Source organism: Neoarius graeffei, chromosome 5 (genome assembly GCF_027579695.1).
Source record: "Neoarius graeffei isolate fNeoGra1 chromosome 5, fNeoGra1.pri, whole genome shotgun sequence".
NCBI classification, from domain to species: Eukaryota; Metazoa; Chordata; class Actinopteri; order Siluriformes; family Ariidae; genus Neoarius; species Neoarius graeffei.
Genome location: NC_083573.1, coordinates 40125517 through 40138693, shown reverse-complemented (window position 1 = coordinate 40138693; position 13177 = coordinate 40125517). Strand labels below are relative to the sequence as shown.

The 13177-nt window shown below is 43.9% G+C and overlaps 1 protein-coding gene across 1 annotated transcript in view; it reads left to right on the top strand.

The window, feature by feature from the left end:
- The first annotated feature begins 4589 nt into the window (after positions 1-4589).
- Positions 4590-13177, top strand: part of ube2s (ubiquitin-conjugating enzyme E2S) — a 29106-nt gene continuing 20518 nt past the window's right edge. The window contains exon 1 of the mRNA XM_060921683.1: positions 4590-5121. Within this exon, the coding sequence (XP_060777666.1) occupies positions 5119-5121 (3 nt within the window). The 5' untranslated portion in view covers positions 4590-5118. The remainder of the gene's footprint in view (positions 5122-13177) is intronic.

Below are 13177 nucleotides of genomic sequence, written 5' to 3'. Positions count from 1 at the left end.
GACTTGTCCAGGGTGTACCCCGCCTTTCGCCCGTAGTCAGCTGGGATAGGCTCCAGCTTGCCTGCGACCCTGTAGAAGGATAAAGCGGCTAGAGATAATGAGATGAGATGAGATTATTTTGGATGGTCGTGGCTATTGACAGCAGGTGCTGCTACTCCAGTTAATACGAGAACAGCTTTACTCAGTTGAGCCAATAAAATCGTTAGTTTACCCAGCGCACCACAGCAGAGCAACAAGCAGAGAGGAAGAAAGTTAAGTTCAGAGACAACCGACCGAGACGACATGGCTTGCTCCAAAAGGCGGCGGAAAGTAGACAAGAAAAATCGTTGTTTTAAAGATGAACGGACGGAGAAATATATGTTCATTTTTCCGGCGAGCAGTTCAAAACCAGTGTGCCTCATATACTCCGAAAACGTGGCATTAATTAAAAGCGGCAACGTGAAGCGCCACTACGAAACGAAGCACAGCTCTTTTGAACAAAGTTATCCCCTGAAGTCCGAGCTGAGGGCACGCAAAATAACCCAACTGCAAGCACAGTATGACAGGTCTACCTGACTCATCACACATACATTTACAGCCCAGCAACGTGCAAACGAATGTTCCTTAAAAGTAGCGTGGATTTTGGGGCAACATAAAAAAACATTTAGTGATGGGACAGTTGTGAAGCAGTGCTTAAACGCCGTTGCTGAGACATTGATCTGCAAGGAAATGCTGCATTAAGAGAGCATTTTGAGACAACTGACCCTGCTACTTTCTGGTTACAGACTGTTTCTGAGGTGGTGTTTACATTAGACCGTATCCGTCTCGTTTTCGTCGCGGATGCACTGTCCGTGCACATTAAAACGCCGGGAAACGACTCCACAGGCGGAACAACTTGAATCCGCCAGGGCCCACGTATTCAACCCAGTTCGTATCTGATCCGGTGCTGTGTAAACATTGAGGAACGAGGAAACGCAGTGCTGAGCTCTAGCTGACGTCGTCATTGGACAACGTCACTGTGACATCCACCTTCCTGATTCGCTGGCGTTGGTCATGCCACGTTGGTCATGTGACGCGACTGCTGAAAAACGGCGCGGACTACAGGAAACGACACACAGCGGCTCAGTCCCGAATCACTGCTCGTGCGCTTCACTCGCGCGCTCTGTGAGCTGCGCAGGGCCGGAGTGCGCACCCTCCAGAGGGCACTCGCTGTTCAGGGCGGAGTGATTTGGAGCGCAGGAGGAAGCGCTGAGCCGCACTGAGGTTTATTTACACATTTCAACTTATTTACCTCCTTCAGGCGCTTAAACTCAGTGAGAACATGAACATCACAGCCAGGTGTGTTTATCTGTTGGAGAAGGTGTTCGCTTGCCATCCTTCCACTTGCAAGTGGTGAGTGACTTGCGCATGCCCGATATGCACTGGGATCATGTGACGTGCCGTCTAATTAGTCATGTGATTAGCGTATCCGTGTATTGGCGTTGCTGTGTGCACGCGAATCGTTTTAAAAACGTTAATCTGATGATCCGCTGATACGGTCTAATGTAAACACCACCTGAGAGTGTGTTCCCTGGTCTAACCAAAGGAGCACTGCACACCTTGACTATGTTTGGATCGACTTACAGCTGTGAGTCAGCTTTTTCCACTATGAACATTGTCAAAACCAAGTACCGTTCTAGGCTCAACAGTGAACACCTACATATCTGCATGAGAATGGCACCAACTCCATTCCAACCAAGATTTAAATTACTGGCAGGTCGGCCACATGCCCGTTTTTCTCATTAAGAAAAGTAAAAGAAGAAGAATTAAAAGAGAAAAGTTCAAAGAAAAAATGTTCTGTTTGCAATCCCCCCCCCCAAAAGCCACTTGTGTTCTGAAAATGTGGACTTTTTTTTTCTTGAAAAGTAGGCCCTCATTTTTTTCGGCTGGGACCTCCTTATTTTAAGAACAAAGAAGAGAAAATGTGAAGTCAATGCTCTGTTTGCACTTTTTAGTTAATGTTTTCTGAGTTGACTTTTTTACTTGAAGTGTAGGCCTTCAATTCTTCAGGTTGGGACCACTTTAAAGGAGTACGCCACCCCCAGGTGAAATTGAGTCGGTTCCTGCAGTCCCTAGAGTTGGATGAGTGAGCCAAAGCGTTTTGTAGCCGACCCAGCCATTGTCCTGATCTAGAAACGCCCCGGTTAGCTTTAGCTTAGCGTAGTCGCTGTAATCCGGCGTGTCCAGCTAGCATGTCGTTGCAAAAGTGAATCAAATAACTCAAGATTTTTTATAATTATTTCTCATGACCTGTACATTCACATCGAGTACACATATCAATGCAAATTAACACGAAGGGATTTACTAGACCAATTTATATCTGGAACTATTTTCGGCCACAGCACAGGCAAAGCACCGCTGCAGGCGCAAAGACACCACGCAGCACCTGAAAACCCTGGTTTCCCTGGTAACACTGGTGTATTGATGGAAGTTGTGGTGCTGCGTGGTGTCTTTGCGCCTGTAGCGGTGCTTTGCCTGTGCTGTGGCCGAAAATAGTTCCAGATATAAATTGGTCTAGTAAATGCCTTCGTGTTGCCTATGTGTACTCGATGTGAATGTACAGGTCATGAGAAATAATTATAAAAAATTTTGAGTTATTTGATTCACTTTTGCAACGACATGCTAGCTGGACACACCGGATTACAGCGACTACGCTAAGCTAATGCTAACCGGGGCGTTTCTAGATCAGGGCAATGGCTGGGTCGGCTACAAAATGCTTTGGCTCACTCATCCAACTCTAGGGACTGCAGGGACTGACTCAATTTCACCTGGGGGTGGCGTACTCCTTTAAGAGAAAAAGGAGTTATTCCACTCTGTTTGTAGCCTGGCAAGCCAGACTAAATGTGAATATTTAGTCTGGCCTCGATCCGTAGACATTTCCGAAGCGGGTAGGAGGAACAAACCGGACTGTGACGTAGTCAGAGCGACAGAAAGCAGTGGGGGAGGCCTTGAAATAAATAATTTTACAAAATGCGTATTAATTAATAAACAGGTTCTAGATATTAAGAAGTTTGGAGATAATGACCACAAGTTTGGAGTCTGTACCACATACACATTTTTTCCAAGTGTTTTTCAAGGGTTTGCTTAAACTGTTTTTGAGAGTTTTTATTTAGTGGTGTTTGGTGAAATAATTTCCCTTAAATTTAAAATAACGGGAAAATAAGAAACAATCAAAAAGTAATGTTTCAAAGCTGTTTATTAATTCTTCGTACTGCACAGACTAGCCCCATCCTTTTGGCTACGAGCGGAGCCAGCCGGTAGATCAGACTTTTGCCATAGCCGGTCGGCAAAACAGCGAAAACGTCCTTCTTGAAAAGGAATGAGCGGAGAGCCTCTTCCTGCTCATGTTTCAACGAAAACTCCAAGTCTAATTCTTCTAAAACTGATTCCAAAGCGGAGTCAAACGCGCGCTGTTCACTAGCCGTAGCCATCTTTCCTGTTGTGCTTTCTCCAGCGTCGCGCAGCTTTGTCGTCACTCCTGCAAAAGCCCGCCCAAAGAATCCAAACAAAAACCTTGCATTGTGATTGGCGGGCACGATTTGATGCCCGGGGTGTTTTTGTTTATATGGTGCGAGGCTAGACCCACTCGCTGGGCAAAAAATATTTTTGGCCGCTAGGCGGGTGGGTCTAGTTTACTAGGCTACTCTGTTTGCACTTTTTTATTTATTTTATTCTGAGGTTTCTCATCTCATCTCATTATCTCTAGCCGCTTTATCCTTCTACAGGGTCGCAGGCAAGCTGGAGCCTATCCCAGCTGACTACGGGCGAAAGGCGGGGTACAGCCTGGACAAGTCGCCAGGTCATCACAGGGCTGACACATAGACACAGACAACCATTCACACTCACATTCACACCTACGCTCAATTTAGAGTCACCAGTTAACCTAATCTGCATGTCTTTGGACTGTGGGGGAAACCGGAGCACCCGGAGGAAACCCACGCGGACATGGGGAGAACATGCAAACTCCGCACAGAAAGGCCCTCGCCGGCCCCGGGGCTCGAACCCGGACCTTCTTGCTGTGAGGCGACAGCGCTAACCACTACACCACCGTGCCGCCCTCTGAGGTTTCTGTTTTCTTTAATCTGAAATAAAGGCCTTGAATTTCTTTTCCTGGGACTACTTTTATTTATGGTAAAAGAGATAGTTGTGCACTCAGTTCATTTCCTGCATTGGAAATGAACAATAAATATTGTTGAAACCATATGAAAATGTGGACATACGGGAAGGCTATAAGACACAAGCTGGACTTCGGTTCGGACCTTCTACTTGGACAAAATTTAATAACTGGACCTCAGCGACTTTTAACTGAATACCCCTGGTGTAGATGGTTACTTTTGCTTTCCTTTCCTACTACACTGACTAATTACCACAAGAATTGATTTGCATGTCGGAGGTTTGTGTCTGCATTTTGGGCGGGTTTGAGTTTTTCAAACGCACCAATCACGAGAGCACTTTTTGCGTTCTCCACTTCAGCCGGCGAGCGAGATTACCAGGAGCAGTTACGTAACTCCGGGGAAACGATATGATTGGTTAGACCCGGTTGTCGTTGGAGACGCAATACTATATCAAAACGGTGATTGGCCAAGTCTTGCATTTTACATGTTCGTATTTTTGTTTCTGTGTCAAAAATCGCTAGCTTGCTAAATACTGAGGCGTTTTAGTTATCAGTGGTTTGAAAACCGGTATTACAAGAGACGCAGTTTATTTTTTATTTCGTATTTAACTGTTTAACAGACCTTGCTGTGCTCGATAGTAAACTTCTCGCGTCGAGAAACTAGCAAAGCCAATAGTGAAGTGAGCGTTAGCCAACTAGCTAGCCGATGTTCTCGTTTAGCTAGCCGAGCAGACTCTCATCGGTCGAGTTTGGTGCGTTTTCAAACCAAACAAGGCTTCTTTTTTTATTTTTTAAAGTCATTATTTACCGGGTTGTCTTTAGTTGACGGTATGTCGGACCCTGTCGCTGTCCTGGATCGGAATTAGCTCTAGTCGAAGTTAATATACAGCTAACTAACTTTAGCATCAAACCCTACCGACCGGTGAGCCTCGGAACAAGCTGCTGTTTAGACTGGATTCAGCGTCACTGTTTTAATTACAGTCGATATGGTGAGCCTGCCATGATCACTTCTACTGTTATGAATAAATTATACAGACTGCTTGAGGTTTTTTTTTTTTTTTTTTCCCCTAGCTCCATTCTATAATAATCAGGTAGCCCGGTCAGCTAGCATTAGCTAACTTTTACTAGCTTTAGTGCTATTAGCTGAGTGATGTGGATATCGTGTAGTAAATGAGCGAGCTGATTTAACTCAGGAAATGTTTGGATTAACGTTTTTATTTTATGACTAATTGTTTATTAATCTGCCGCACGAGTCTGTTAGCTGTGTAAGAATAGTTTGATTGTACCACAGTAAAACTTAATCAGTTACTTGGCTGTATTTATTATTATTTTTAAATCTTTTAACGCTTTCTCATTCTGTTCAGGTCAAAATGAGCTGTTAGGACTTAAACTGGAACCATACGAGCTTTCTTTTCTCAATATGAAACTGTGCTTCGCGTAAAAAAAAAAAAAGACAAACTTGGATACTGTTAGCATATCCAGTGTTGCTAACTCCTTTTAAGGAAGGTGCTTGTTTGCATATTAATAGCCTAGCTGTGCTAATTTGCATATCAAGTAAAGGCTAATGTACAGTGTGAGTGTTTGTGATGGTGAAATACTTGTGCGCTGACTCGACCCCATGCTAGCCTGAAGTGCACCGCTCCAGGGATGTCGCTTGTTCAGACCGGAATAACTCTGACTGCTGCTCTTAATTCTTGTTGCATCACATTTCTCTCCTCCTTCTCGGGAAATCTTCTATCACGGTGTTGTGTTTAATATCGACAGCGGTTATAGGTATTAATGATAACGGCCTGTTTAATCATGCAGCTGTCTAATTCTGTGGCTTTAAACCTGGTGGTGGTTTATTTTTGTGCCTCGTTCCACTGGGACTTTCTTTTCGAGCCGCTCATGCTGCTGAATGCAGACGAGTTAATAAAACACTTCAGTGAGAATTCACTTTGTTTATAATTAATCACGCGAGGTTTCCGTGTTCCAAAACGTTTTGCGTGTGTATTGTTTCTACAGAACTTTCATCCTGCTCTTCTTCGATTTGTAAATTCTGGCGTTTCGTGCCACAGCGCCTCCTATGGTCATGGGTCATGCAGCACCCAAAGCAGAGGGGTCTTGAATTACTCACTCACTCACTACTTCCAGCTTGTCGCTGCTGTTATGGAATCAATTTTGTGCCAAAATGTTCATACAATACTTTTGAAATATCAAACAAAAACGACAAATCAAAATGCACAGTCAATTTTTTTTTAGATTGGCAAACAAATTATTCGTGTAATCGTGCAAAATATCAGTCTATTACTCTTCAGAAACCTTTTATTTTTGTTCCGCGTCTTTCTCAGTTTTGCTTGGCGTAATTTATTTTGGTTGCGATTCCAGCTCTCTCGTTTGCGCTCCCTGACTTTTTGCTTGCAGTTTTGGCACAAACTTCACGTGTGGGTGGGCTGTCCAGGAATGCATTCCCATTGGCTAACTTGTGTTTGACTGATAGCTCCGCTCAGCCATTCCCTAGTCGGATTCTGGCGGACTGTTTGACGAGTGACCGATCCATTGACGGTAAACAAGGATCGAGTGGACTTGTGTACTACTGCAACACTACAATACATTTGTCCCATACTTGCACTTTGTTGAATTAATTCAATATCATAGTCGCCACTGAAGTCCACTCGATCCTTGTTTACCGTCAATGGCTCGGTCACTCGTCAAACAGTCCGCCAGACTCCGAGTAGGGAATGGCTGAGCGGAGCTGTCAGTCAAACACAAGTTAGCCAATGGGAATGCATTCCTGGACAGCCCGCCCACACGTGAAGTTTGTGCCAAAACTGCAAGCAAAAAGTCAGGGAGCGCAAACGAGAGAGCTGGAATCACAACCAAAATAAATTGCATCAAACAAAACTGAGAAAGATGCGGAACAAAAATAAAAGGTTTCTGAAGAGTAATAGACTGAGATTTTGCACGATTACACGAATAATTTGTTTGCCAGTCTAAAAAAAATTTGACTTTTTTTGTATTTTGATTTGTCGTTTTTGTTTATTTCAAAAGTATTGTATGAACATTTTGGCACAATTGATTCCATATGATTACGGTCAGCGTTTATAGATTTAACTAAATACCATCTGTATATTCACTGGTTTAAAGCCAATTCCGCTATAAACCAATTTAAATGTTGAGAAAGCCATGTACACTGAACCGTGTAACATACCCCTATGTTGATTTGATGTTGCCATGTAAATGGGGAAGGAACAGCACTGTCTCGTTGAGGAGTCGAAATTGGAAGTTGGGTGGGCGGTGTGTGTTTTTTGGCAGGTTTGACTGGTTATAGGCAGCGAATTACAAGGTGCTACTTCACCTCAAATGCCACAATAGGTTTGTGCAGGAAGGCTTTACACACTGGGGGTGAGGCAACAAACCCTGAAGCATCTCGTTTGTGTTAATTACTTATGCTACCTTTTTGAGATGCTCTTGCCATGAAATCACTCACTACGTTTACATGCACATAGAGAGAATCGAAGTTCAAAATGCCATGTATACACCTTAATTCGGCTGAAATTGAACCGAACTTGATTTCTCGGAATCGAGCTACACGACCTAGATTATGCGATTTCTGCCGAGCTACTTTGTGCATGTATACCCTGTCGAGCTAGTTGTCGAGCTACTTCCGGAAGTGACGAGTGACGAGACCACAAGCGGGAAACACAACAGCCTCGGTCGGCATGACAACAGTAGTAGCGAGCAGCAGAAGAGGTCAGGAGGAACAAACAAAGAAGAGAAAATGGCAATGTAGAGCTCTCTGAAGTGTGGGTGGAGCACAGAGGACGGCAGGACAAAGCTTCTGGTACTAATAGGCTTTTTATTGTCAGACTTTTCAGTTTAACAGCCTACTTTTATTTTTGAGAGAAAAACGCACGCGCACGCTGTGTTCTAGTCCCAGGATGAGCTGTCCCCTCTGCTCTCCCTCTGCCTCCTTAAATAGGGCGCAGTTACTGGGAAGACACACAAACAGGTGTCTTGTGTCAGGTGTAGTGATTCTGCCACTCACCTTCCCTGGCTCCGCCCTCCTGTCACAGACCGGCGCTTGACCACGCCCCCACTGCCACAGGCGAGCAGAAACGTGCACTTCTGGAGCAATGAGGAGACAGAGTTCATGCTCATTCAGCTTAAGGAGTTGAATATATTAAAATTCATGGACGGGAGAAAAACGCGCAATGGAAAACACGGAACTGATAACTTTGTTTACACTCTTGAATAGCTCTTCATGACGACAACCGGAAGTGTACCAACACGATGGGGTGTGTTGCGCCACCTGTGGCTCGGGTGCACAATGCACCTCACACAATAGCCCGATTTCATTGTGTGCATGTAGGATTGGATTTCTCTGGCACCCTGCTGGGACCTTCAGCTCGATTACCGACAGCAGCTCGATTTGGATGTGCATGTAAACGTAGTCACTCACTCGTCCATTATGATGTCTGGAGATGACTGAAATATGGTAACATGAGTGAAGTGTGTAAATAGATGGAGAACATCATCGCTGTATGTTCAAATAACTGCACGTGTAGGTGGTGGTACACGTCAATCCATGTCTCCCTAATCCAGCGGTCACCAAGCTGAAATGCCCACTCGTTTGGAAGTGCATGAAACTATAGTTCAAACAACCTTCTGGAATTATTTTTTTTTGCTCTCAATGCTGTTCCTACCCCTGGACCTGGGAGATATCTTTCATATCGCACACCTGTTCTCTTAACCAAGTATTATAAAAACAACTTTTGTTTGAAATCCAGCAGGGATTTTTATGTTGCAGGACAGGACATGACTGTTGTTGGGGGTACTGTTAAAAAATTCCATGGATTAAAGTTTTCCGTCGTGTGACGGATTTCCGTCAACTGAACTCTCCCAAGGCCGAATGTGAGGTCGGTGCTGATCTGAGGAGAATTAAAATGACGGGTGGTTGGGTAGAGATTGGGTTATAACACTGTTGCAACACCAACTATCAGCAGGGTTTATTTAACTTTTTTGTTTTTGAGCCATGCTTTGTCATTCATTTCCTATGTTTGATCATGTTTAAGCGTTCGCTATCTACAGTGCGGCATTAAAAAAATGCGCTGTCAAAATTGGCAAAATACATTCCCATGTGCTTGGCGTGCTTGTGTCTGACCATTTCTGTTTTGTATTAAATTAAATCTTGCCAAAATGACTTATGCCGCTTTTCCACTACCAGCGCGGCTGAGTCGGGCTGAGTTGGGCTGAGTCGAGCTGAGCGGGGCTGTTGGAGTTGCATTTCGACTACAACCGCGCTGAACCGTGCTGACTGGAAGTGGGTGGACACATTGGGTGGAGTTAGCGAAAGTGGGTGGACGTCACGTGATGTCGTTAGGCGGCGCAAACAGTGACATCAGTGATCTTTTAAGCGGTAGTCTCACGACCTGGATAGTAAACAATAAACATGGAGGACATGGAGTCGTTAGTGTTGCTGGTCTTGGTGCTGTGGCTTGTTGTCACCGACAACGCCAACAGATACTGGCAAGAGCGTATAGATGAGGCGAGGCGCATAAGGCTTCATAATTCTCGTAATTCGTAATTATTCTTCTTCCGGGTTTACGGTGTTTACAGATCCCAGCGTGCTCGCGGGGCGTGTGGGCGTGTGAGGACACTCCTCCTCACCAATCAGTGCACAGGGGAGTGTCTCCTCACGCCCCCAACCTCACTCGGCTCGGTTTGGCTCGCTTCAGCCCCACTCCAAAACCGTGCGAGTTTTGGGTGCTGAGCAGGGCTGAAGCGAGCTGAGTCGGGCTGTTCTTAGATAGTCGAAACGCGAGCCGTGTCGGGCTGAAGTGAGCTGAAAAAGGGTAGTGGAAAAGGGCCATTAGTTCAAACCTGGACCTAGAAATAGAGCATGTAAAAAAAAAAAAAAACGAAAAAATAAACCCCGGAAAGCCCGCTCCTCTGCTTCAGCCAGACTTGAAGACCCAACGGTGCAATGCTTGCAGACTGTCAGAAGTAATTAGACCTAAATTTATAGCTAACAAATCAGCAGACGCCCCAACAATTATTTTCGTTAGGCCAGTGTGTAAGGTATGTTAGAACCGTGCCTTATAGCCTACGTTATATCACAATTTAAAGGACGTTTGAGGAGTTGGAGGCTGCGAGCGCAATGATGTTCCGACATGCGCTAAACTTTATTCCCTGAAAATCATACACCAGCGTTCAATGCCCCAAACAGTCAAAATGTCTAGAAGACTACGGTTAAATAATAATCATAGCCTACTAAGTTAAATTACGTCAAAACATCTGTTTCTGGCCTATGAAATGATGGAGGAAAATGAGAACGAACGCAAAGTAGATAGCAGCCAACTTCACGCGATCTTTTAGGTAACTTAACACTCGTGTTGGCCACAATATTTCTCTTAATAAAATCTTGAATTGTTTTTGAAGTCGTATTCAACACAAAGTAAGGTCAAATTATAATTTTAATTTAAGCAAAGATCCAAACTTTTTTCTATATTGACGTCGAGCATAGAGGAGCATGTCATTCTGCTTTCGGTTTCGGCAGCATGGATGCGCTTTACATGAAAGAAGGCACTGATGTGTCTGCCATCGATAAAGATGTAAAAAACAAGTGGAGGTGGGCTTGGCTGCACGAAATGGGTGAAAACGGAAAGCCATTTAGTTCATGGTGCAAAAATTAAACATTCCAGGCGCTTGCATTTGTGTGGTTTGCCACAAAAAATATACGGAAGCAATGGAAAGAGAGTGCAATAAATTGAATATATTAATCCATTAATTGATAAGTTATCAGTTCGAAGTTAACCATTCTCAGAATTTCATCAAAATCCACCCATAACCCCCCCCCCCCGTAAATTTTCAGTCATAATTTTTTTTTTTTTTTTTTTGCTTTAATCCATGGAATTCCCAATAATCTCTTCTTGAAGTGGGAGCAAAGAGTCCGAAATGTAGGAGTGCTGTTTAGATGCCTACATCTGTCCATGCGTTATCTAGACTGTTTGTCATGGTCTCGGAGGAAGTTGGAGCCAATCCCAGCTAACACTGGGTGAGGGGCAGAGTACACTCGGGGCTGGTTGCTAATCTGTCACAGGGTTTGATATCGCCATTCTTTGGGAAATTTTCCGTTGTGTGCGCGCATCTTTGCCAGCTGTATTTTTAAAAGAATTTTGTAGTAATTTCAGTGTCCAACACACATTCCTGCATTTCTGAAAGTAGTCTGGCCATTATTAAAAAATGTTCTGTTTCAGGTCCACTGGCCGGGTGAGTGCTGTTTGTGCGGTTGAAAATTTTTTATTTTTTAAACACTGGTTTTTCGACATTTTTTTTTCGGGTTCGTAAATCTAAAATCGAACTTGACATTTACGCATTCCGCGCCGAATATAGAATCGAATCAGCTCTGCACATGCGCTGTGCGGCACAAAAAAATGGCAGCCACCATGAAGGAAGGAGATCCAGAGTTTTCAAACATTTGCTTAATACCTCGGTCAAAACCAGCCGTACGTGCTCCTACGGCCAGTCTACGTGCAAGAAACGCACGGAGGGCGCGCGTGTGACGTGCTGATTTTCGAGCCGCAGACCGGCCGCAGAGGTTCTTTGTCATGTCAAACTCTACGGGTGCTTACGTTTTTTCCAGGTTGCAAGGCAAACTTGCGGCCAACGTGCGTCTTTCTCCACGAACAAAAAAAAACCGCAGTGATTTGGGAAATGCCAAAAATCGCACGGCCAAAAAAATCGTACATCCAGTTGTGACCTAGGCTTAAGTGTGAAATCGCAAAATTGGTATTCTAGCGAACAACAAAATAGTAAAGATTCAGAAAAACGAATCATTCAGTGATCATTTTAATAGTGTAATTTCATCCGAACTAGGCCTAACGCTCGATTTAGAACTACAAAAAGTCTGTGTGTCGGACCATCACAAACCGTTACTGGAAAATTCGTTTGATCTTGATCCATCCAAGACGTTACAAACGGCTTTTGAGTTTTGTTATGCGAAATTCATTACCTACTTTGTTAATGACCCTGACAGATCTGTAGGAGAACCTAATAGATCTATTCAAAATGAGAACAGAACTGAACAAAAAAATGCATTTACGGAACTAATGCGGGTTGGCTGGACAGAATTAAAACCTGTCTGTGGCCGGCGAGGGCCTTTCTGTGCGGAGTTTGCATGTTCTCCCCGTGTCCGCGTGGGTTTCCTCCGGGTGCTCCGGTTTCCCCCACAGTCCAAAGACATGCAGGTTAGGTTAACTGGTGACTCTAAATTGACCGTAGGTGTGAATGTGAGTGTGAATGGTTGTCTGTGTCTGTGTCAGCCCTGTGATGACCTGGCGACTTGTCCAGGGTGTACCCCACCTCTCGCCTGTAGTCAGCTGGGATAGGCTCCAGCTTGCCTGCGACCCTGTAGAACAGGATAAAGCGGCTACAGATAATGAGATGAGGTGAGATCCCTCCCTCCCTACTGAATTTTTTTTTTTTTGCTCACCCGGTGGACAGGAAACTATATATATATATATATATATATATATATATATATATATATATATATATATATATATATATATATATATATAATTTTTTTTTTTTTTTTTTAAAGAATGGCCTCTGATTGGATAGAATATATACGTTTTAGGAGCATTATTGAAGCTCAGTGGTCTTACAAGTTCACAGAACTAAAAACTTAAATTCAACAAACACACACAATTTAATGCAAGAACTGATTAAATCTAAACTTATTTTAAACACGTTAATATTCTCAGCATTTCTGACATGGAAAGGCAGAGTTCCACATTTTTGGAGCACAGACGGAAAAAGCGCCGTCATCGTAGCTTAGTGTTTACTTTAAGTATGGCTAATAGGTTCTGGTTAGAGGATCTGAGAGCGCGAACAGGCTTGTAGGGATGGAGTAGGCTAGAAATATAATCAGGAGACATGCCGTTTAATGCCTTGCAAGTCAATAGCAAAACTTTGTAGTTGATTCACAGTTTAACCGGAAGCCAGTGGAGTTTTTGCGAGACGTGTGATATGATGTGATCAGATTTCTTTGATTTTGAACCA